This window comes from Paramisgurnus dabryanus, chromosome 17 (assembly GCF_030506205.2).
Source record: "Paramisgurnus dabryanus chromosome 17, PD_genome_1.1, whole genome shotgun sequence".
In the NCBI taxonomy this organism is placed as follows: domain Eukaryota; kingdom Metazoa; phylum Chordata; class Actinopteri; order Cypriniformes; family Cobitidae; genus Paramisgurnus; species Paramisgurnus dabryanus.
In genome coordinates, this window is record NC_133353.1 from 25,542,157 (window position 1) to 25,568,923 (window position 26,767).

A 26,767-nucleotide genomic window follows, 5' to 3' on the forward strand; every position below is an offset into this window, starting at 1 on the left:
ATCAGAGGAGCGCCTGAGCACCACGTGATTGTTTCAGGAAGAAGTGCATCCGCTGCAAGCATGCTTTTGGACGTGGATTTTCTGACTTCAGCAGATCTCACGTACTACACTTAAAGCGCTGAGCATATACAATGTTAAAAGTGAAAAGAGTTGTTCTGCACTCTCGCCCAGGTAACCCATGTTGATTTTGCTCATTAACGTAGTCAGTTAACCTTCACCGACGTTGACTGGTTGTTGTGTCTCCATAGCTTAATTACTTTCAATTTCTCTGCATGTCATTAGGCAAAAATGGTCACCCGGTTCCTGGTAATTTCCGCGTGGAGGAAACCGTAAAATCTAGTGAGCTGAAAGAAGGACAGGTGTTGGTTCGGACACTCTATCTGTCAGTTGACCCTTACATGGTGAGATCCCCTTGCTTCTCGTGGCTTTTATGTTATTTCTGTGATAGTACTACTGATTACGTAATTGTGTAAAACTGAATAAAATTAATTATTACTGACCATTACTTTACTTTACGCGTAAAAACCGGATTAACATTCACTACACCAGGGGTCTCCAAACTTTTGCAGGACCCACCCTGACAAGTAAAATCTCAAGCCTCAAAATATTTAAAATGGAAAATATGGCAATACTCTTTCAGTTGAGAGTTGTTTTCTTTTTCTTTGTCATTGTTTGAATGAAATATATGTTTAATCTCATGGTAAAATTACATTTACAGTTTTATCCTCATGGTAGATATCAAAACTATTGTCATTGCTAGTTATAAACTTTACTAAACTGTTTTGTGTCATTCAATGCAAGTGTTTTTGTCGTGACGCACAAGTGGAAACCCCTGCACTAAACAATATAAATGTAAACACCAAACAATATAAACACTACACATATTGCAGCGTTGTCGCATGAACGATGATACTGGTGCTGACTACCTGTTGCCATGGAGATTAGAGGAGCCTGTGGATGGTGGTGGAGTTGGAATAGTGGTGGAAAGCAAGAATGAAGCCTTATCTGTTGGCAGCATTGTCACTTCTTTCAATTGGCTCTGGCAGACGTATGATGTGATGGATGGAAACCTTTTACAAAAGGTATTGTTTATTTCTGCATATATGACTGTTTTATGCCGGTCGCCTGTTTAATTCTCATTGTATATATTATATATATGATGTTTGGTATATTCATGCACGCAGGTTAACCCAGAGATGGTAGATGGTCACCTGTCATATGTTATGGGAGCAGTGGGCATGCCTGGTCTTACTGCTCTATTAGGTGTGAGAGAGAAGGGTCATGTGAATCCAGGAACCAATCAAACAATGGTTGTCAGTGGAGCAGCTGGTGCTTGTGGGTCAATTGCTGGACAGGTAATTTATAAGTTGAGAAATGTGATCTGTCAACCTATATTTAAATAAGGCAAGCATTACTATTGCTCATGCTAAATGTCCCATAGAACTATGGATGTGATGTCACGGCCACTTAAAATGATGCATAAGGCACAAAGTGGGAAATACTTAAAGGCAGGGTGCATGATTTTTGAAAAACACTTTGGAAAAGGGAGTCTGGCCGAGTACCAAAACACACTTGTAGCCAATTGGCAGTAAGGGGCATGTCTACTAAACAACATCGTTGCCTGGGTTGTGTATGTGTGGGGCGGGTCTATCAAATAAAGGTTTAGGTGTTTAAGTGATCTCAAATATCAACATTGGCTTTCAGAGATCACGTACCCTGCCTTAAAGGTGCAGTGTGTACATTTTAGCAGCATCTAGCAACAAGGATGCACATAGAGGAGCTACAGTGGCCAACAATTTTTCATTAGTTATTTCAGTGGAAGGTTATTCATTTGTTTATAATTGTTAGGACAACAATAATTAGGAACACCTCCTAACCACTTTATTGATAGAGACAGGTGACACACAGATGTAATGGTTGTGTGCACGTAACACAAGACTAGCAACCACACTCAGAAAAGCTTAAATCTGTAATATTATGGCTGTTAAAGGTACAATGTGGGACTTTTAGCGGCATCTAGCGGTGACACTGAATTGCAACCAACGACTCAGTCCACAGCTCACCCCTCCTTTTTGAAATGTATAACCACCAGGACAAACACGTTATCGTCTGAGACAACTAAGTGACAAAAATAGAACATTTAGGACTACTGTAGAAACATGGCTGTGCGAAAGGTGACTTACACCGCGAGTCACCTTACATGGATGTAGATAAAAACAGCTCATTCTAAGGTAATAAAACAATACAATTAATTTTTTTGTAGGGTCTTTATACACCACTGATAATATAGTTATGTATATTATATTGCATTTCTGTCAAGAGATCTTTCCCACATTGCACCTTTAATGGACATTTGCATTATTTGATACTGTATTAAGTACTTAATGTTGTATGCTTTACGCACAAGCCTTCCCAAAACTTAAACCATGTCTCCTGTCTTCTTTGTGATGTCTCATGTTATACTAATTGTCCTTACTGTTGTTTAAGATTGGCAGATTGGATGGCTGTGAGAGAGTGGTGGGAATCTGCGGTTCAGCCCAGAAATGCCAGATCTTGGTGACCGAGTTGGGTTTTACCACAGCTATTAACTACAAGACTGAAGATATCAGCTCAGCTCTGAGGGAACATTGCCCCAATGGGATTGATATTTACTTTGATAATGTAGGGGGTCCCATCAGCGACGCTGTTATATCACAGGTATGCTTTTTACATCCTGTGCTGATTTTTAAGATTGGTTTGTATCATTGTAGGTCATACGTTTAAGTGCGGCACTCACTATATGTGCAGATGAATACCGGTGGTCATGTGATCCTGTGTGGCCAGATCTCACAGTACAATAAGGATGTGCCGTATCCTCCCCCTCTTAGTGAAGATACCCAAGATACTTTATGTCGCAAAAACATCACAAGGTACAAAACCCTTAAAAAAGTAGGTTGTATTACCTGTCATCTGCCACATGTGTATGTGAATCAGCCTTCATATTTACTTAAATGTGTTTACAGGGAGAGGTTTGTGGTATTGAACTACATGGAGAAACATGAGGAAGGTCTGGTTCAGCTCAGTCACTGGGTAAAGACAGGGCAGATAAAGGTAAGAGGAGTCAATGACATACGGTGGCTGTAATGAACACACATGGATAGTTTGTTTCTCTTTTTATTTTACAGGTGCTGGAAACTGTTGTAAATGGTGTAGAAAACATGGGAGGTGAGAGATGACACTGTCATTATTTTTCTAATGTCTACTTTGCATACATATTAAAAAATGTTTTTAGGTTTTTGCTGTAAATGGATACAGATACAGGAGTTGGTTGGCTACACTATGGCACTTGCTACTTAAAGGGCACATATCATGAAAATCTGACTTTTTCCATGTTTAAGTGCTATTATTGGGTCCCCAGTGCCCCAAAATACCGCCCCTTAATCTGCACAAAATGGCAGATTTTTTGATCACACCTACAAAGTGGCAATTTTAACATGCTATAATATATTATCTATAGGGTATTATGAACTAAAACTTCACATTCAATGATCCGAAAAGAGCTGGGACCACCGTTTCCAAGTTTACTGTTGGTAATACACTAAAACGTCATGGTTTGAAATCATGCATGCAGCATGCATGGCAAGGAAGGTTCCCCTGCTTAAACCAGCACATGTCCAGGCCCGTCTTAAGCTTGCCAATGATCATTTGGATGATCCAGAGGAGTCATGGGAGAAAGTCATGTGGTCAGATGAGACCAAAATAGAACTTTTTGGTCATAATTCCACTAAACGTTATTAGAGAATAATACCGCCCCTTAATCTGAACAAATTGGCACATTTTTGCTCACACCTACAAAGTTGCAATTTTACCATGCTATAATAAAATATCTATATGGTATTTTGAGCTAAAACTTCACATTCATACTCTGGATACACCAAAGATTTATTGTATATCTTAAAAAGTTTTGTGAAATGTCTCCATTTCCTTTAAGTTTTCCTCCAGGCAATGAGAGGTTACATGAATATTCCTGATTATACTACACTGTAGTACTCGTATCTGTACACTTTACCGGAACGCTACTATTTGAGCACATGGTTGATCATTAGCTGCACATGTGTACATACTGTAACTTAATATAGTACTTTGAGTTTACCTGATAACTACACGTTATTGTATAACGGGCCTCTATGTAACCATGCCTGTGAAAAGTGATGGTCTTTTTTTCCTGATTCATTGTTTTTGTACATAAATCATACTACAAAATGTAACCTTGAGGATATCTTTAATACTGACTATAGTCATGATCAAAATTAAAGTGAAATCAAATAGTGACATACAATTTTGATGCTCCTATGATCCTTTTACAAATGTTCAGGGTGTTAAGAGGGTGGCACATCTTACCTCCCTCTTTCTTATCTTTCAGATGCTTTTTGCTCCATGATGACCGGAGGCAACGTAGGTAAACAGATTATCAAAATTTCAGACTGAGTCAGTCCATTGGAAGGTGGTGTTTCCCAGAGCCCTTGCGGGGATTGTTTAACCTGGGTTGATAGCTGAAACGTTGTTGGTTTGAACGCAGTTTCCATGCTTGGATACTCATTGTGCCTATGAGCAAGGAACTTGGCTGCTGTAAACACTTAATAAGTGTACTGTCGATTACAGTAAAAGCATAAGTTTAGTGAGTACTTGTGTTATTAATTAAAGGTGCTCTAAGCGAATTCACCCATTTTTGGCCATACAACATTTTTTGTTTCATACAGTAAACATCTCCTCACTATTTGCTAGCTGCCTGTCCCTTGAACACACTGTAAAAAAAATGCGGTCTCTGTAGACAACCCAGTCTCCGCAAACTGCAACAAAAACTAAGTGGTCAAACCTACCACCACGAAACACAATAAAGTGTTCCAGCCAATAAACGACAAGAAGGATTTGGGAGTGGGGATTGGGCGCGTTCATGACTTTTTCAGAAAGCACGGAAGAGAGGGGAGGAGTTAGCTACGCTCAGTTTTGTTTGACAACACTTCAAAGATCAACAAGAAGTGACGTCACACAGATTCGCTTAGAGCGCCTTTAAACATTACAATGTTTTCTTTTCTAAATTGTCTATTTTAATGTAGTTTTAAAAATATATTTTACTGCTAATAAAATAATTAATAAAAAAAGGTTTTTAATTTATATTACGGCTGTCAAAAGATTAATCGCGATTAATCGCATACACAAAATAAAAGTTTGTTTTTGCAAAATATATATATATATATATATATGTATGCACTGTGTGTAATTATTTTGTATGTATACACACACAGATGCATATAGGTATTTAAGAAACATTTACATGTATATAAATATTTATTTAGATTTTAATATATTTTATATTGTATATAAATAAAAAAATATATACATAAACTACATTTTTCTTAAATATGATATAATATATGTAGATGATAATTACACATACAAATATATTATGTGCATACAAACTTTTTTGTATGCGATTAATCACGATTAATCTTTTGACAGCCTTAATTTATATAGTGTATGTATCAAGATTTAAAGTCCTGTTTAAGGCCTATCTTATTGAACAATCCTTTTATTTAAAGAAAGAAACCAAATCACAATATTAAATCTCTTTACTTTGATATACATGAATAATACAGCCAGATAAACCAACACTGCAAAAAAGTTGTTTCAACTTGAAAAAGTAAGTTACCTGGTTGCCTGGCTTAAGTCAACAAATATTTTTAAGTTGAATGAACTCAACATTTTAAGGTAACCAGGTAACTGACTTTAATAAGTTGAGACAACAAATCCTTTTTTACAGTGAATGAATGCAAAGTGAAAAAAAATTCACAGATTTAAAACTGATCCCACCCCATTATTTTTTTGTAAAACAATTTTTAAAGAAATATAAAAAAAACGTGTGTTTCACAGAAAAAAAATACCAACAGACAATTCTTGGTGCTTTTCGCACAAAAAAACTGTACAGCACTTCCTGACGGCATTTGAAACTATGAAAGCCACATCACAGTAACAGAGAATACCCATATACAACAATACAAATGGAAGCAATATACATTACTATATCATTTTAAATTAATACATTAAAATAATGAATATATATTCATATATATAATCGCACATAAAATCAAGTATCAAACATTCATAAAAATCCTACTGTCATCACAAATCTAGATTAACATGAATTGAATAAATGACTCTTCTAAAAATGTTCACTCTCATTATCATGAACCGTTAAACTGCAGGTCTGAAATAACATTCAGGTCATTGAAAGACAAACTAGAGCAGCCTTTTGTTCAAGTTTTTACTTTCCTGAGAGACAACAGAGACACTGAGTGACAAAACACACATCAGCGAATACACCAGGCAGAAACCCTTTCTGTTACCCATCAAGTGGATTAAGGGAGCAAAGAAAGACCTCAATGAAAATAGCTGTTTTTTACAAAAATTGTCATTGTCCTTAGGACAATAGTGTGCACATATTGTGTCCATGCATTAAGTGTTATCTGTATGCTACATTGAGTTCTGCTATTTTGGCCTAATTTTAAATATAGACTTTAGTCGCTCTGCGAATGATAACAGAGTGATCTCAATGAGCTCCCTTCCTGTGATTATGATCCCTATTGCAACAATAATCTACATTCATGTAAATACAGTGGTTTCTTTCTTTTGAGGGAAGAGGCCTTCTGAATTGAAGTTTATATGTTACAGTGTAGTTTAAAACTTTTACAATATAAGACAGAACTGTGACCCAACTGATAAAATGGCCAGCTTGTTTTTCCATATGATTGAATTACTGTATTGCACGTCTGCAACAAATAAAAAGTATTTATTATGCAATAATGATCATCCTATCGTGTCTATCCTCTTTCTGTAAAGAAATACCACGGTGGCAGTTTCATGCATAAACATTTAGTCAGTCTTGTTCATTTCTTGAATGCCTTTCACTCATTCAAACAAGTACGATTTGACAAGTGTTATTATTCAGTTTAACTGAGTAAAAGGTACATAATGTCTTGAAGACTGGAAAGGGACAGTTCACTCAAAAATTAAATTGTTTACTTGCCCTCATGTAATTTCAAATCTGGATAGTTGAAAAGATGTTCACTTTCCATAAATTAGATGCTGTCAAGCTCCAAATATGAATCATAAAAGAAGGCTGTATGAATTGTTTTGCAGTATTCGAGGTCATAGAGAAACAGACTGAAATTGAAGTGGTTTGGCAACAATGGTGGCAAATGTGGTTCTTGTGCGTTTCAAAATCAATCACGATCAGCAAATTTGAACATTTACATAGATTTAAAAGATATGGCAAAGGGTTAAAGTGATATAGACATGACAATGTTATGGTGCATGTTTAAATATCTATCGCACAATGTTTAAATTGATCATGTTTAAAATCTAAACATGTATAAAAGTATTGTATGAAAAATAGCAGGTTAATCTTTGCTCAGCTTCAGCCAGATTTCACCCCAAAGCAATCCGAGATACATATGTCCATCATCTTTCAGACAAGCACATTTGGAGTTATTTAAGTCAATGTTTTTCAAGCTCTATAATGATAAAAAACAGGGATCAGGGAACAATTTCTGACTTTAAACGCCAAAAAAGTGCATTCATCGCCCTCTTGGACTCACCCGATTCACATGAGTGTTTTAGTGCAGTGAGCTTTGCCTTGGTTGCCATGGAAAATGTTGCAAAGTGAATCCCAAAGATGGCGTTCTTACAATATCGCTTTGATTACCTGCAAACGACTTTTATTAACTCATTGGAGCCGTTTGGGTTACTTCTCTGAAAAATAGATGCACTTTTTTGTTATTCAAAGTCAGAAGTTGTTCCCTGATCCCCGTTTTTTTTCCCATTATAAACTTGGAAAAGCAAGGACATTTACTTAAATAACTTCAAATGAGTTCGCCTGAAAGATGATGGGCATATATGTCGCATCGCTTAAGGGTGAGTAAATCATGGAGTTATTTGGATTTATTTCTTTAACCTGTCCTATTTGGAATACTAAACCACAGGTTTGGAATACCATGAGGGAAAGTAAATCATAATTAGGATTTTAATTTTGGATGAATTGTCCTGGCTGTAAACATGTCTTAGCGTTAATAAAGGATCAGGACCAGTTATAAAAAAAGTTTGTATTATCTGAATGCTAACTAGGCTTTCCTCACATATGATGGCAAAGACTGGCAAATCAGAGAAAAAGGTAAAAGAATGGAAGAACCTGGCACAAAATGTCTGTCAATAAAAGTATACAGGCCGAATACTATGGGTGATAACAATGCTGTCACTGTCACAAAGGTTTGTTTGTTCTACTATTATCAGAGAAACGAGGCGGCGGTCCGCACCAGACCCTGTACACCAACAGGAGAGCCATGAGCAGGGCCCATGTACGCACTGGAGACAGGAAAAACGCCAGTGACCCATAGGTCGCCAGCAAGAAGAAGCAAGAATAGGCCTGCCAGATCAAAAGCACCAGCATGAGCACGTGCACCGGCAGAGTCCGCCAGCGGCCACCTGGTTGGCAGAAATGCGAGCGGAAGTTGGTGCCGTGACATCTGTGATGAATACTCCAGCAGAGGTAAAACGTGAGAGGCATGTTGAAGAAGAGGACCTGTGGGGCACAGACAGGATTTCATTTGATACAATTCAAGATTGTGATCCATTTAGAACTGAATTGAGAAAGACAGGATGTGTCTTTCATATTTATCGAATTCATTTTAACTTCCAACTGAAGGACTTTTTTAGGAATTCCTAAAATCTGACTTTTGTCTAACCCTGATGTACTCATGGAAACACACACACTTCATAATGATCTGCATAGAAAAATGCTGCATTACCTGCATAATTCCCACAGCATATGACAGACTGCCTTCATGAAAATGCCCATCCACAAACACCCCAAAAGCAAAGCAGGCTCCAGTGTGCCCATCAATTACTTCCCCAATGAACCATGGACCTGTAAACACCAGACAAAACACAAGTCTTAACAGTAATTGCAAAAAAAAAACATCCTGGACATACTTTCATTGTGCACAAATGGGGTCAGGGGTTGGTTATGAGTAAGGTTACAAGACTGAAAGGTAATTATCTATAATAAATTCAGTGTATAATTATGTCATTAATACCATTTATTCAAACTTCTGCAAAGATTAGACAACGCTCTTAAGATCTGAAAAAATTATTATTTCGGTGTAATAAGTGATTATGTCCAATCAATTAGCAAAAATTGACAATGACTTACCTACGGCAGTGCACAGGTTGAACAGCAGTAGGGAGTAGTAGTAGATGTTGATTTTACTGACAAGATGTAAAGATGTCAATGCTTGACAAATCAATCCTGTAAAATGACCTATCATCACAAAAGGAACAGATTTTTTACAATAAAACTGTTAACACTTTAGACTAAGGTTGTATTACCTACAGTTAAAATTAGTAAATGCATTAGCTAACACAAACTTTGTTAAAGATGCAATTTGTATAATGCGTGCCGCTAGAGGGCGCCAGATCAAATCAATAACAATGACGTAGATTAATGATGCTCTGAAGCAGTGTGGACTGATGGGATTTGTTGTCTTTAACTCAAACGCTGATGCCCATCAATCAGACAGGAACGAGAAATCATGTTACACATGAGGTAAAGTAATCAAGTTTTATAAATGTTGTGTTTGATGACATTTTTCATTATGTAAGATTTCATGTAATGTTCAAACGCAATTGTTAGTCATAGATGTTACAGTATTAGTCCAATACGATGATTTGTTAACACAGCACAGAATTAAAGGAATATTCCATTTTCTTAAAAGAAAAATCCAGATAATTTACTCACCACCATGTCATCCAAAATGTTGATGTCTTTCTTTGTTCAGTCGAGAAGAAATTATGTTTTTTGAGCAAAACATTGCAGGATTTTTCTCATTTTAATGGACTTTAATAGACATTACGTCATGACGTCAAGAGGTCACAGAGGACGAACGCGAAACTCCGCCCCAGTGTTTACAAGTGTTGAGAAAGAGGACCGTTCCTACGTTGTTGTATGTCAACTGATACTAATTAATGTCTTTGTGTCAGTTTATTGTTTACAATGGTCCGCAAATGTGCGTTTTATATATGTAACACGTGACCTCCCTACGTCACTACGCATTTACGTTAGGTCACGCTAGACCAGATCTAGACAATAAGTTGTGCTTTAAAAGTGTATATTTGTTATTTTTATTGAGTTAAGTGTTAATTGTTGGGCTCTATTCTCCATTAAAATGAGAAAAATCCTGCAATGTTTTCCTCAAAAAACATAATTTCTTCTCGACTGAACAAAGAAAGACATCAACATTTTGGATGACATGGTGGTGAGTAAAATATCTGGATTTTTCTTTTAAGAAAATTTAATATTCCTTTAAGTGTTCAGATGAACAAACTTACCATAAAAAAGCGAGTGGCCCGAAAGACGCTACTACTTCCGCATTTGTCCACCACGACACTGTTGTCGTGGTTTTTACGTCAGTAAAGGCGGTAACAAAGGGTAACGTAGATATTAACGTCATTTACAGGTGACTGCACTGCCCCGTGTCACTCTTTAGGGCAGCAATTTTCTCATAATTTACAAGTAGTTGAAAACATTAGAGATATTGTTAGTAATCAGCTGGACAAAATATATAACACCAGACTAGTGGTTTTTGGATATTTTACTGCAAATATCTTACAAATTGTACCTTTAAAGGGAGGGTTTAAAGCTATTTCATGCATTCTGACTTATTAGCAGTGTTTAACTCTTTCCCTGCCATTAACGAGTTACCTCGTCAATTAAAGGCAGGGTGTTTGATTTGATCCAGAAACATTTTTGTTATGCTGGTTGAAAGTCTACTCACATCCTGATAGCAATCACTATGTTGAAACAAAACACCACCGTTTTTTCAATATTTTACCATGTTCTTACTTTCAGTGCGTGCACTTTTAATCTTTGTACAGCGCTTCTTGAATGTGTTAGCATTTAGCCTAGCCCCATTCATTCCTATGGCTCCAAACAAAAGTTTTATTTTGTGCCACCATACTTACGACTAAGTTGAGGTGTTACCGTAGCCTGGTTAGCCAGACCTACATCAAGATGTAAGGTCTGGCAACTCTTCACACAAACGGCTCAATGCAAGGGGCGGGATATAAGGTTGTCCCTCAAAATGCCTCTGCACGCAATAGGATAGCGCTATGACGGATCAGAGCAACGAAGAAGGTGACGTAGTTACCGTAACCAGTCGGCAAAACTCCAAACACATCTTTCTTGCTTAAAAAGGACTTCAGTAGGGTTTATTTGCTCTTCTCTCAAAGAAAAACATAAGTCTAAGTCCTCCAGAGTCGCGGCCAAAGCCGCTTCAAAAGATAGCTGTTCGCCAGCAGCAGCAGCCATTCTCTGTTTTCAAGTAGGAACCGTTGCAGCTCTGTCGTCATCATGTTAAGCCCGCCCCACAGACGCTACACACGATGTGATTGGCCTGACCAAATTTTGGTTTTTGGACCGGTTAAGTGTATTGTGAGTGCCTAGACTAAACCCTGGCAGCAAATATATTTTGCGGCCGCTAGGGTGCGTCTAGATTTCTAGGCTAGTGTTACCGTAAAATCTAATCCAATCTAGTACATACCTCTTGTAGAAGACACATCCATAAATCTGAAGATTACAAGCCCACCAAGGTTTATTAACACTATTGTCACAAATAAAATCCGCGCCTGTCGGAACACAGAAGATGCATAATTACCTATAAACACATTCAGTAAAAATGACTAGATGAATCAAGAAAATGCATAAATGTGACCCTGGACCACAAAACCTTAAGTTACACAAGTATAATTGTAGCAATGGCCAACAATACATTGTATGGGTCAGAATAATAAATTTTTTATCAATAAAATCATTAGAAAATTATGTACGGATCATCCATGAAGATATTTTGTACATTTCCTATAATAAATATATCAAAATTAAATTTTTGGGAGTGGATGCAGTTGCTAAGCACATTTGAACAACTTTAAAATACAACCCCAAAACAGAAAATGTTGGGACACTGTAGAAATTGTGAGTAAAAAAGGAATGGAATAATTTACAAATCTCATAAACTTATATTTTATTCACAGTAGAATATAGATAACATATCAAATGTTGAAAGTAAGATATTTTGAAATGTCATGCCAAATATTGGCTCATTTTGGATTTCATGAGAGCTACACATTCCAAAAAAAGTTGGGACAGGTAGCAATAAGAGGCCAGAAAAGTTAAATGTGCATATAAAGGAACAGCTGGAGGAGGACCAATGTTTAGGAATGGGAATGTTGTCCTATTCTTGTCTAATACAGACTTCTAGTTGCTCAACTGTCTTAGGTCTTCTTTGTCGCATCTTTCGCTTTATGATGCACCAAATCTTTTCTTTGGGTGAAAGATCTGGACTGCAGGCTGGCCATTTCAGTACTCAGATCCTTCTTCTATGCAGTCTTGATGTTGTAATTGATGCACTATGTGGTCTGGCATTGTCATGTTGGAAAATGCAAGGTCTTCCCTGAAAGAGACGACGTCTGAATGGGATCATATGTATCTAGAACTTGGATAAACCTTTCAGCATTGATGGTGCCTTTCCAGATGTGTAAGCTGACCATGCCACATGCACTCATGCAACCCCAAACCATCAGAGATGCAGGCTTCTGAAAAGAGCGCTAATAACAACTTGGGTTGTCATTGTCCTCTTTAGTCCGGATGAAATGGCATCCCAGTTTTTCAAAAAGAACTTCAAATTTTGATTCGTTGGACCACAGAACAGTTTTCCACTTTGCCAAAGTCCATTTTAAATGAGCCTTGCCCAGGGAAAACGCCTGTGCTTCTGGATCATGTTTAGATATGGCTTCTTTTTTGACCTACAGAGTTTTAGCTGGCAACAGCGAATGACACGGTGGATTGTGTTCACTGACAATGTGTTCTGGAAGTATTCCAGAGCCCATGTTATGATTTCCATTACAGTAGCATTCCTGTATGTGATGCAGTGCCATCTAAGAGCCCGAAGATCACAGGCATCCGGTATGGTTTTCCGGTCTTGACCCTTACGCACAGAGATTGTTCCAGATTCTCTGAATCTTTGGATGATATTTTGCACCGTAGATGATGATAACTTCAATCTCATTGCAATTTTTCTCTGAGAAACTCAGAAAACTATTTTTCACCACAGCATTGGGGGAATTGGTGATTCTCTGCCCATCTTGACCTCTGAGAGACACTGCCAATCTGAGAGGCTTTTTTATACCCAATCATGTTGCCAATTGACCTAATAAGTTGCAAATTGGTCTTTCAACTGTTCCTTATTTGTACATTTAAATTTTCTGGCCTCTTATTGCTACCTGTCCCAACTTTTTTTGGAATGTGTAGCTCTCATGAAATCCAAAATGAGCCAATATTTGGCATGACATTTCAAAATATCTCACTTTCAACATTTGATACGTTATCTATATTCTACTGTGAATAAAATATAAGTTTATGAGATTTGTAAATTATTCCATTCCTTTTTTACTCACAATTTCCACAGTGTCCCAACTTTTTCTGTTTTGGGGTTGTATATGTGACCTTCTCAATATTTTTTTATGATTGGTTTTGTGGTCCAGGCTCACAAATGATAATGAATTAAAAATGTTATTACACTGACTGCTATATGTCAATACAGCATCTTATACTTAGGCTTTTAAAACCATCACACAATGATTTTATATCGTTTTCCTACCAGTATGTAGTGGTCTGTGAGGAGAATAAAGGATTGTGTGAAGCTGAAGCCGGGGATAAGATCTTCTTCCAGGGTGAACAGCTGCTCTCGTATTTTTGAGCGACCTGCTGAGTCCTGGCATGAGAAGAGCAAACATGGCACAGCCATTTTATTAAGCCAATTGGGAAATTGTAGTCAAAAACTTCAATCAGTTCTATATTAAAATAGTTTGTGTAATGAAGTACACGTGTTACTGCATGCATCATCAGCGCAAAAGATTGTGAGTCCAATTCCAGGGACCACACATGTATAGTTTGTAATGCACACATGAAGAAAGTACTTAAACTACTCCAAAAGGAACTCTTAAAATTGATCTTAAAGTACCTCCACTTTAACACTGATGGTGTGCAGTCCGGTAGAGTAGAGTGACGAATCCCATGGTAGCACATACAGAGGTCCTTTTACACTGACAGCTTCCCCAAGTGTATCTCCATCCACACTAACATATACGGATGTGATCGGAGACTCCGAGAAGGCCAGGACCCTACAGAAACCAATGCACAGCACGCAACGATTAGTGCTGTGTGCCGAACGGCAAACTTCAAGACAATCTTGAAATGACAAGACAAGACTCCATACACTGAATAAACTTAAATAATTTTGGATGGTAAAGAAACGTTTCATGTGGTTTGAATGGTTGAAGGTTTAAGAAGACACACACAGAGACACCTGATGTGTGTGGAACTGCGTATGCGACCCAGAGGTTCCACTTCTGGATTCAGGTACTGAGCATCTTTAGGATTAGTGATGAGCACAGCTGGCCAGTCCTCAAACGTCAAGTCCGAGAAACTAAGCAGGTCATGGTCAAAAGCCAATATTCTGTACCTGTATCAAAAGACAAGATCTGTGTGTGACTTTTAGCAAAAGAACGCAAAACTACATGATGCTAGAGTGTTTCTGTGTGGTTGCTACGGTGTTCTGAGTGGTTTTAAGCATGTTGCTTGCTATGTGGTTGCTTTTGGGATGCTAGGTGGCTTTAAGCATATCTACATCTATCTATGCTAAGGTGTTGTGGGTGCTTTGAAATGTCCTGCTTTGTGGTTGCAAAGGCGGTTTTAAGCATGTCTGTGCATTTGCTAAGTTTTCAATGGTTTTAGACATGTTGCTGTGTGGTTGCTAAGGTGTGGGGAGTGGTTTTAAACATGTTGCTATGCGGTTGCTAATGTGCATTTTGCTATGTGGTTGGTTTTTGGTTGCTAAGGGGCTTTAAGGATGTCTATGCATTTGCTAAGTTCTGAGTGGTTTTAGGCATGTTGCTAAGTTGTTGCTAAGGTGTTTGGAGTGGTTTTAAACATGTTGCTATGCGGTTGCTAAGGTGCTCTAAGTGGTTTTAGGGCATGTTGTTATGTGGTTGCTAAGGTGCTCTAAGTGGTTTTAGGCATGTTGCTAACTTGCTATGCGGTTGCTAAGGTGTTCAGGGTTGTTTTAAGCATGTTGCTATGTGGTTGGTAAGTTGTTCTTCATGGTTTTAGGCATGTTGATATTCGGTTGCTAAGGTATTCTAAGTGGTTTTAAACACATTGTTATGTGGTTGCTAAGGTTTTCTGAATAGTTTTCAGCCATGATCCAATGCCGTTGCTAAGGTGTTCTGAGTGGTTTAAGTGACCTGCTTTGTGGTTGCAAAGGCGGTTTTAGACATGACTATGCATTTGCTAAGTTTTAAGTGGTTTAAGGCATGTTGCTATGTGGTTGCTAAGGTTTTCAGAGTGGTTTTAGGCATGTTGCTATGTGGTTGCTAAGGTGTTCAGAGTGGTTTTAAGCATGTTGCTATGTGGTTGCTAAGGTGTTCTGAGTGGTTTTAAGCATGTTGCTATGTGGTTGCTTTTTGGTTGCCAAGGGGCTTTAAGCATGTCTATGCATTTGCTAAGTTCTGAGTGGTTTTAGGCATGTTGCTATGTGGTCGGTAAGTTGTTCAGAGTGGTTTTAAACAGTTGCTAAGGTGTTTGAAGTAGTTCTAAACATGTTGCTATGCGGTTGCTAAGGTGTTCTAAGTGGTTCATGCATGTTGCTAACTTGCTATGCGGTTGCTAAGGTGTTCAGGGTTGTTTTAAGCATGTTGATATGTGGTTGCTATGGTGGTCGTAGTGGTTTTAAATGTACTACTTTGTGGTTGCTAAGGCATGTTGCTATGTGGTTGCTAAGGTGTTCTGAGTGGTTTTAGGCATGTTGATATTCGGTTGCTAAGGTATTCTGAGTGGTTTTAAACACATTGTTATACGGTTGCTAAGGTTTTCTGAGTAGTTTTCAGGCATGTTCCAATGCCGTTGCTAAGGTGTTCTGAGTGGTTTAAGTGACCTGCTTTGTGGTTGCTAAGGTGGTTTTAGACATGACTATGCATTTGCTAAGTTTTTGGTTTTAGGCATGTTGCTATTTGGTTGCTAAGGTGTTCAGAGTGGTTTTAAGCAGTTGATAAGGTGTTCTGAGTGGTTTTAAGCATGTTGCTATGCGGTTGCTTTTTGGTTGCTAAGGGGCTTTAAGCATGTCTATGCATTCACTAAGTTCTGAGTGGTTTTAGGCATGTTGCTATGTGGTTGATAAAGGTGTTCAGAGTGGTTTTAAGCAGTTGCTAAGGTGTTATGAGTGGTTTTAAGAATGTTGCTATGCGGTTGCTTTTTGGTTGCTAAGGGGCTTTAAGCATGTCTATGCATTCGCTAAGTTCTGAGTGGTTTTAGGCATGTTGCTATGTGGTTGCTAAGGTGTTTGGAGTGGTTTTAGGCATGTTGCTATGCGGTTGCTAAGGTGTTCTAAGTGGTTTCAGGCATGTTGCTAACTTGCTATATGGTTGCTAAGGTGTTCAGGGTTGTTTTACGCATGTTGCTATGTGGTTGCTTAGGTGATCGGAGTGGTATAAATGTCCTACTTTTGGGGTTGCTAAGGCGATTTTAAGCATGTCTATGCAGTTGCTAAGTACTGAGTGGTTTTAGGCATGTTGCTATGTGGTTGGTTAGGTGTTCTGCGTGGGTTTAGGCATCTTGATATTCGGTTGCGAAGGTATTCTGAGTGGTTTTAAACACGTTGTTATGTGGTTGCTAAGGTGTTCTGAGTGGTTTTCATGCATGTTCCAATGATAGCATGTCAGCTATATTAACATCTGGTCGCATTCCCTTAAGTGTAGGTATTGTTTCTTCCTCAAGAGCAAATCTTACCTGCGGTTACTCATCCAGTCTCCCAGCTCTAACTCCAGTGTGCCTCCTTTATGTCGACTATGCAGTATGGGCATGAGGCCTCCTAACGTATGTAGGTGTCCACACAGATACGCCACAGCTGTACTGTTAAAATCAATGGATGAGAATCTTTAACAGAATATTATTTATTTTTGGTCTCAGGTTTGGTAAAATGTCATTAAGAAACGATTTATACAGCACCACATAAAATGACACCTCCAAACCTCATGAGCTCTCTGATTCCTGGGAATGGGGAGATGATAGTAGATGTTGTATAATGTCCAAACCAAATGGATTGGTTACTGCTCAGACTTTCATCTCTAAAGGTCGCCAACAAATCCATTTGAGGCTACAGAAAAATTCCCATTACAGTCCAGAAAAACTAGAATGTTATCACATTGACTTATACAAAGTTCAAGTTAACATATCCCTCCAACCTGATTCAGGATACCATAGAAGTTATAAGGCCGCTTGGGTCCCGGCATCAGAGTGGCATCAGCACAAATGAACGAGTAGTTTCCAAACGGAGTTCTGTGTATGTAGTGGAATGATCCAATTTTTTTATTGGCAGAATACTTCCTACATATTCAATGATAGAAATAACAAAAAAATTATGTTTTTTCCAACAATTACCAATTTTAGGGACAACATAACAAAACGACTTTAAAAGCTATATCTCGTCCAGCTGAATAAGTAATTTTAGGTGAATCAGTCTAAAACAGAAATTCTCAAAGTGTGGTCCGCGGACCACTAGTGGTCCTCCAAAAGATGACCTAAACTAAGGCAAGTGTTTATACAATCGTCACTTTTTTAAGTAGATTTATAATGCACTTGTAAAACTGTGATATCAGTTCTTGCCATTCTGTTTTAATAACGTAAAAATGGATCGGTGGCTAAACCAAAGAGGAGTAAAAAGAAGGATCAAGCATCAACTGAAAGCAGCTAAAATCCACAGATCTATTAGTTTTGTAATGTACTAGTTTTTGTTTCATGTGTAAAATCCCTGTAATTTCAGTGATTTTGGACATTGAGGGGAAACATTTTTTCAGCATTTTGTTGTTACCATAGTTACAACCATAGACTTCATATACCCACCACCTCAGTTTTAAACTAAGGGCTCTTTGGAATGACATTAAGTGGGACCTAGGCTGTTACAGTTTGTTAATTGCAGTTTTTTTCATATGTGCAGATTGTTGTTCACATTGAGCTGTAACTCACTTCACATTTACTTGTTCAAAATGAAATAAAATTCATATAATACTTCTGAACATAGCATTGAATTTGTGTTTAAAAAATTAGTTTTGACTTGAAACAGTTGCATATTAAACTTAAATTTAGCTTATCCTTCCTATTTTGTTGTTTTTTGGGGGCGTGTTAGAGTGGGATTCTGTTAGGTGGTCCTCAGAAAAAAAATTGGAAGATAAAGTGGTCCTTGGGCTGAAAAAGTTTGAGAAACACTGGTCTAAAATATGAGAAAGTTGTTTCAATAACAAAGCAAAGATGATATGATAATTTTATGGCGCCTCTTGTTTGCCTCATATGTGCAAGTGGCCTCTTTTTTGTCTGGAGCCCTGCATTGGAAAAACTTGCAACTGCGTGTTAGGAAAGTCAATTTTGATTCAAGTTAGCAATAAGTTAAATGCATTCAAAATGAGTTTTTAATCATATCTGCAAAAGCTAATGTCTTAACTGTGTAGCTTTACAGCCATAACCTTCTGCATTTGTTGAAATTGTTATTTGTACAGACCTGTAATAATTATTCACGCTCTCCAGTGATATAATATTAAAGGCATCTGAGGAAACAAGAAGAGAATATCAGTCAAGATTTCCTGGAAATAGAAAAGGAGCAGGGATAAAATTACAGATAATGGAGCTCTTATTTCATGTCTGGCAGCGTTTGTAATGTAACAACAGGTACAGTACGTTTGGGGAAATAGGATAATAGGAAAAGAGGAAAAATGATATGCATGCTGAGATGTGTGAACTCATCAGATATATATTTATAAGTTAAACCCAGCAACTACACTCATCTAAAGCTGCAGTTTCTTTAGCTAAATACATGTCCAGAGACAATAAGGTATATTAAAGGTGCCAAAGAATGCATTGATACAATATGGTAAATTGTTCACTGTTATCTACATAGAAGGTATTTGACATTATTAAGTGCAAAAAAGATCCAGATATGGTTCTACATGTCCATTTGGAATTAAAGGGGACATGTCACAATAATTTTTTAATTATAAATCTTTGGTGTCCCCAGAGTACATATGCGAAGTTCTAGCTCAAAATACTATATAGATAATTAATTATAGCATGTTAAAATTGCCACTTTTAGGTGTGTGCAAAAATGTGCCATTTTGGGTGTGTCCTTTTAAATGCAAATGAGCTAATGAAATGCAAACACTGATCACAATGATGGTGGTTTGATGCAATTCAAACTCAATTGTGCTGTGAATTATTTTCTCTCTCTCTCTCTCTCTTTCTCTCTGTACTAAATGGCATCATTAGGAGAGCCAAATTTAAATGACCTAATTTTCACATGTTTGCAAAGAATGGTTTACCAAAACTTAGTTACTGGGTTGATCTTTTTCAGATTTTATAGGTTGATAGAAGCACTAGAAACCTAATTATAGCACTTTAACATGGAAAAAGTCAGATTTTCATGCCATGGCCCCTTTAAATGGGCTATGTTATTACCTTTTTTGGAAAGGTCATAAATAATAATGTTGAGCTCTGTTCTGATTGGCTGTATCACAGCGAGGCTCATGTCAGTATCTCTCAAAGCAAACAGACCTTATGGGCCCTATTTTAACGATCTGAAACGTTTGTGGGCGGATCTTGGGCGCTGTTGCTATTTTCCCGGCGTGTGAAATAACTCTTGCGCCGGGCGCAAATCAATAAGGGGTTGGTCTGAAGTAGGTTCATTATTCATAGGTGTGGTTTGGGCGTAACGTCAAATAAACCAATCAGAACACTATCCAACATTCCCTTTAAACGCAAGGGCGCAAGTTCCATGGCGGGTTGCTATTATTATGACGGATTTACCATGCGTACGCCAGGAGCGGTTCACAGTCGAGGGTACCGACATTCTTGTACGGGGAATCCCAAGCTTGCCAGCATAAATCGGGCACGCCGTGTAACGGGAGGTGGATCTGCCTACACATGACCTGACGCCAGCAGAGGACATCGCTGCGTCCACCCTCACGGCTGAAAGGGTTTGGGGGCTTTGAAATCGGACCCAAGAAATGCAAGCAAGGTCCAACCCCAAAGTACTCTTACAAATCAAGTTCATATACATTAAGGTTTCTTATGAAAACATTTTAATTAATATTTACATAAAATAAATGTAATACAGCCACACAACAAACTTATGAAAATATTTTAATCGTTATTTGCATGAGAATTTTTTAACGCAGCCACACAATAAATAAAAACTATCACCACAATGCTCACCACTATGATTCCCCTTATCTCGTGTATTAATATTTTTAAGTGTAACAATTTATGATTTGCAAAAATAACTGTTGCATCTGTGTAGATTAGATAAGCAAAGTGTATGCGCGTTGTGCACGCTATACATTATATGGTCAAGCATGCGCCCTTAAAATAGCATAATGAACAACGCGCCACTGACTTTAAACTTTTTTTTCTGGTCAGTGGCGCAATTGTTTTTTGAAACTGCAAAATAGCATCAGGGATGGTTTGCGCCGGAACACGCCTCTTTTTTTGCGCTGAACCGCCCAGGGAGCGCAAGTTCATTCCCTAGTTTGCCGACGTGCGTCTGTGATGGGAAAACCCCCCTGTGCGCCGGTGCAAAATACGAATGATACATGCGTCACTGACAAAGTCAATTGCGCTGGGTGCAAGATAGGGCCCTATATGTTTAATCCTGTATCAGACATAGATACAGAGGGAAATAACAAATTGATCACAATCAATTGTTGGGTTTTTTCAGAATGGACCTGCAAAACGTAACTGTAACGTCAATAGTAGAACTTCACCCTAAATGCTAGCATATAGCATTAACTAGCATGTAGCGTTAACTCAGCACTCAAATGGTTGTTTTTAGCACTGTAACAACACTGTTAAGTAATTTAATGTGTAATTTAATGTTGGGGCGTACATCCCTACAGTCTTTTGCATGCATAAGGTTTACATAAGAAACATAAGAGAGGCTCACAATGACATTACCATGTACAGAACTCTTATTATTCATCTATGCCTAGGTAAATACAGATTTACATTTTATAGCACCTTTAATACACAAACGCAGTCTAAAGCAAAAAGTGATCAGAGGCCAACAAACACTGTGGCTGCTTCCAAAAACGCATACTTCAATACTATATAGTAGGCAAAAAGCAGTAGGCAAGGTGAGTAGTATGTCCGAATTTATAATATTCTAAAAACAGTAGGCGAAAAGTACCTGTATGACCTACTACTGCCGAAAAAATCCAAATGTGTTCATTCGATGGCCCCTTTATTATCCCGTGAGCCCCCAAGAGAGGGATTATCCAACAAAGAAAAAGGAGATGCATTGTTTTGTTCAAAAATGCCCAAAAGCGATAATGTGGCTCTTTTCAAATACATATATTAAACAGTTATGAAGATGTATGTTACATGATGTATCAACATGGCGGATGCAGTACATCCAAATTTATTCATAATATATGCTTATTTATACTATATAGTACATACTGTTTAACAGTTGATGAGTGGGTAATGTAATTCAGTACCTACTGTAACAGTACGCGATTTCGGATGCAGCATGTGTCTGTCATATGCAGCAAAACTACAGAGCAAAGAAGCCCCGCCCACACTGTCATCTCATTGGTCCAAAATTCTGCTACACGCAAACTTATAATAAAAATATCAAATATGTTTTGAATGGCTGTGATTATGAAGCATGTAATGTGGCTGTGCCGGCGAGCTATAATACAAGGTCATGATTTCAATTAAAAATTTTATATTAATAATTATATAAGTTGTAGTCTATTCCCTGACACAAGACTATATAAATAATAAATATACCACACGCATCATAAAGATTATTTTTGTGGTTATTTTTAGACAATGGTGGTCTGAATCTGCAAACATCATACAGGTTAGAAGTATTCACTTTTGAATGAACCATCTCTTTAAATCAAAAGTAGGACCATTTGAATATCACTGTGCGGCATCAAGATAGTAAAGCTATTAATAATCCATTGAAGTTTGTTTTCTTATCAAAACAAGCACACAATATCCTGTTTAATATGGAACTGGGCTTCATTTCAAGTCATTAGAGCTGCACAATAGTGTCCAGCTATCTGGACTCAATGTCCTTTATTGTTTTATAGCCAACAGACAGTAGGACAGTGATGGTCAATTATTCTTCTAGGCCAACAATGACGTACAAAAGGAAACTTAATATCGATCTTTATTTAGATCCCTTAACCACATTCCAAAAAGATTTCTGGACGCAATTCACACAAGAATTTAGGAAAAGAAAAGAAATAATCACCATGGTTTCCCCGAATGTCAATCCATTTGGTCCGTTCCAACACTCGTGATCTTTTCAGGACATTGTGGTAGGCCTGCCACTCCACTTCATACTGAAGAGAGCCCATTTTACTCTCAGTCTTAGCATCTGTTAGGTCCCCTGGAAAATATTCCAATGCACAACATGCTAGGGTTGTAAGTAATGTGAACATCGATGAATAAAGGGTATAGGGAATATTTTTGTCCTACACAAAGTTCTGCCGCCAACTTACCTGTGGCCAGCACAAGATCAGGTTTAATCACATCAATAGTGTCACTACAGAACGTTTCAAAGTCCGGAATCCGCATCGGATCATGAAAACGACTGACATGGATGTCGGATACCTGTCCAGAATAAACAGCATTGTAGAAAGTCTTGACACAGGATGTGCAGTTAACACAGTGTGTTAGCAAATCTCACACATAAATCCTATTTATAGAACAAGCGTTACTGACATTTTAAAGAAGGCACCTCTCATACACTCTTAGAAAACAGGATACAAAAACTGTCCTAAAGCTGTAAAAAAGGTCCTAGTATCATTTTTGTTCAAATATGTACATTTTACTGTTATGTTCCTCTACTTAGACTTTAGAATAAAGGTACAGCCCCTGCCTGTGACAACTTTTGTCCCTTCTTTTACCTTTTTCTGAGAGTGTATGCAAGTTACTTGCTTATGGTTTATTGGTTTCCAATGCATATACAGAAACAGTAACATAGGGTCATACTTAATATGTAATAATTGGTCAGATGTTCTGACTTGCTCAAGAGATTATAATACCAAAAAGCAATATTATGCTGTAACATCTGTAGGCATTAATGTGACTTTTTGTGTTTTCAAGGTGACATACTTGGATAGAAAGTACCTCATCATCTTATTATGTTTATATTATAATGCAGTAGTGCATTAGTACTTAAACCTATACTGTATGTTCCTGTAGCTATTGTGTCAATGGTACAATTTGTTCAGTCCGCCGCTAGAGGGCGCACAATCAAAGCAATAACAATGACGTAGACTTATGCTGTGTTCAGACGGAATTCCGCCTCATTCGCGGGGAATAGCGCGAATTGAGTGTTGCCATTGGAAATGTGCGAGTTGAAAAATTTGAACTTTGTCGGAAAAACACGCTGCGTTAACCAATCAGGAGCTTGCTCTAGTAGTGACATGATGACAGGAAGCGAGCGGATTCACAGAAGCCCCTCCCATAACGTGAAATTTCCGCGTGAAAGTCTAGTCATCGAATGAAGCAAGTAAACTCAAAATGTCAAAGCGGCAAACTAGAAGCGGTAGACACGAATTTGAGGCCTCAAACGCGGCTGGTGTGAACCCTTGGTAATGCTGCGTTCAGACCAGCCACGGTAGAGGCGTCAAGCGCGAGTAAATGTATAGATGCGTTGATGTGCGTCTGGAGGACTTGTAGCGCGAATAAGGCCTTTAGCGCGGAAAAACGCGCCATGTTAACCAATCAGGAGCTTGCTCTAATAGTGACGTGATTACAGGAAGCGAGCAGAGTCGCAGAAGCCCCTCCCATGACGCGAATTTCCGAGTGAATGTCTCGATGACTAGAATTTCAAGCGCAGCTTTCACGCGTGAATGAAGCGAGAAAACTCAAAATGTTCAAGCGGCAAACTAGACGCGGTAGACACGAATTTGACGCCTCAAACGCGGCTGGTGTGAATCCATGGTAATGATGCTATGAAGAAGCGTGGAATGATGGGATTTGTTGTCTTTAAATCAACCACTGATGTCCATCAATCAGATGGGAATGAGGAATTATGTTAACGGATGAGGTAAAGAAATCAACTTTTATAAATGATGGCATCGATTTATTTTATTATGTAAGGTTTCATCTAATGTTCAAAACTAAATTGTTAGTCAAAGTGGATATTAATGTCGTTGACAGGCGACTGCTCTGCCATTGATCCATCAGTGAGTAAATAGATGAAAGCTATTCATGAAAGGAGAGAAGATTGAAATGCGAGGCATGACTTCGACTAGTTTCTATATTTCGTATTTTATTTCATAAAATTGTTATTAAACTTTATTATTTAAATCTAGTTTCATGTAAAATTCAAAATGGTTACTAAAATGAGTTTTTCATTGTAGCGACCCCACTTAAAGGGATAGTTCACCCAAAAATTCTGTCATCATTTACTCACCCATTTTTTTTATTTTGATGAACACAAAATAAGATATTTTGATAAAAGATGATATGCACACAGCTTTTTGTAACCATTGACTTCCATAGTAGGAATAAAAATATATGATGGAATTCAAAGGGTACTATCATCTGTGTGCTTACCATCATTCATGAAAATATCTTCTTCATCATTTATCAGAATACTTCCAAAATATTTTTTTTCCTACTATGAAAGTCAATGGTTGCAAAAAGCCATGTGTGATTACCATTATTTAGCAAAATATCTTCTTTTGTGTTCAGCAAAAGAAAAAATTATACAGGTTTGCAAACAACATGAGGGTGAGTAAATTATGATCGAATTTTTATTTTTGGGTGAACTATCCCTTTAAAAACAGCTTAAACTATTATTATTATTATTATTATTATTATTATTATTATTATTATTATTATTATTATATCTTAAATTAATCCACAATAATGTATCCGACCTTAATTACTAAACAAGCACAATAATTCTATAATACTCCAGTACTGTACCAATACCAATTAAAATGTATTATGACAGAACACATAATAAAAGCCAATTTACAATCAGTCACATGATCACCTCATTGACAGTATAACGACGCTTTATTATGACCCCCTCACCACCAGCAGTCCTCTTACCTGCACAAACCAAAATATATTCTCCAGCTGTCCGCTGGGATACGGCGGGCCGCTCATCCTGTTGATGCTTTCATCACCCGGTAGATGTAAACTGCGTTTAGGATGCCAAGCGGTGTCATATCTGTCAAATACCCAAGAAGTGAGGCACGCAAGCAGCAGCCCAAAAATCACCAGAGCCGCAAACAACTTAAACATCCTGACGAAATGCCAATGCCCTCGCCAAAATCCTGGACGCATCACATTTATAAAGCCCCGGTTCATACACTCCTCCTTTTCTTCATGCTGGGGCAACCGACGCGACTTCCTCAACAGACGGCTCAATGGAGGCTAGACAGAGCCGCAATGGAGGAACAAATCAACGCGCTGTAATCGCCAACATCATCCATATTACAAACTTCCGGGTGGATTCTAACCACAGAAATACAACTGCCGGTGTCAGAATCTAAATGGGGTAAAGAAATGGGCGTGGCTAAAACAAGTGTCTCGGCCCGGAAGTTATTTAAAAAACACATAATTTAAACATTTCTAATTGTAAATACACACAGAATGGTTGATTCAATTGAATAACATTTTTTTGTTTTGCACAGTTGATACAAAATTGCAGTGGATGTTGGGTTTAAAAAGCTGTGAGTTATTGTAATAGGCACTACTGGGTCTACAGTAGCCTAATTTATGTGGCCAAGGACTAAATCTATGATAAAATGTTAATATAGCGGGGGGGGTTTTTTCTTCAAAATCTTGTGAATATCATCTTGACAATGTAGTGAGATTGTGTTTATTTGAGCCAGCGAGTGCCACCTGCAGGAGAAGTAAGGTTTCCGCGTTCTATTCACATAGTCAAAACAGTGACCTTTCCACTCGATTTCGTTCCTTTAGGGTGCCAAAGGTTTTTAATAATGAGCTTCTACATGTTAACAGGTCTGTGGGAAAAATATCACCCAAACTTTACCTGAATATAGCAGATTTTTGGGCAATGACACATTATGCTATTATAAATCTCTAGAGCAGGGGATCCGTACAAGAGAGAAAGGAGAGAATTTCCAAGGACCCCATTCGAACAGTTAAGCATAATTCTAAAGTTTTATTGAAATTACAGTTGGACTTATAAAGTTACACTTTTTTAATTATCTTAAAAGCATATATCATAAAATCAACAGCAAGACAGACATGGTTCTTATTTGTTAATATCCCCTTCTTAACAACACAATATATAATTTATTACATATTTCACGGACCCCCTGGCTAAGCACTGAGGACCACTTTGAAAACCCCTGCTCTAGAGTACTCCAATAAACAAAATGTAGCTATTACACTGCTTGTTCCCATTGTGTTGTGCTTCCCATAGAGGTTGATGCAATAAACTGACCCGCCAAAGCAATGCCTCTATTTTGTTCTTTCGGTGCTTAAAAAAAAATCCTCCACAAAAGGAAATGTGTAGTTGAATATAATTTATAAACATTATAAATTGAATTTAAAACACCTCTAAATGTGTTATAC

At 37.8% G+C, this 26,767-nt stretch overlaps 2 protein-coding genes across 4 annotated transcripts; one reads left to right on the forward strand and one right to left on the reverse strand.

Annotated features, from left to right (window-relative positions):
- Positions 1-12: 12 nt before the first annotated feature.
- Positions 13-6,840, forward strand: ptgr2 (prostaglandin reductase 2). 3 transcript variants are annotated; one of them, XM_065288523.2, is made up of 9 exons: positions 13-171; positions 283-401; positions 891-1,082; positions 1,185-1,355; positions 2,488-2,697; positions 2,788-2,909; positions 3,003-3,090; positions 3,165-3,204; positions 4,403-6,840. In XM_065288523.2, exons 1-9 carry the CDS (start codon positions 132-134, stop codon positions 4,465-4,467), a joined length of 1,047 nt encoding a protein of 348 aa, XP_065144595.1. In that variant the 5' UTR covers positions 13-131; the 3' UTR covers positions 4,468-6,840. The 3 variants fall into 3 exon arrangements, 1 of the variants encoding a protein (XP_065144595.1); XR_010544408.2 differs by lacking the exon at positions 2,788-2,909; XR_010544407.1 differs by lacking the exons at positions 3,165-3,204; positions 4,403-6,840 and having other exon boundaries at positions 2,488-2,661; positions 2,751-2,909.
- Positions 6,808-25,719, reverse strand: tmem62 (transmembrane protein 62). The gene is made up of 14 exons (XM_065288521.2): positions 25,271-25,719; positions 22,699-22,810; positions 22,449-22,586; positions 18,696-18,741; positions 17,386-17,527; positions 17,173-17,297; positions 16,931-17,053; positions 14,454-14,609; positions 14,109-14,268; positions 13,746-13,859; positions 11,631-11,715; positions 9,245-9,352; positions 8,841-8,959; positions 6,808-8,614 (listed from the first exon to the last, which is right to left on the reverse strand). The coding sequence occupies exons 1-14, from the start codon at positions 25,529-25,531 to the stop codon at positions 8,294-8,296; spliced, it is 2,010 nt and encodes a 669-aa protein (XP_065144593.1). The 5' UTR covers positions 25,532-25,719; the 3' UTR covers positions 6,808-8,293.
- Positions 25,720-26,767: the final 1,048 nt, after the last annotated feature.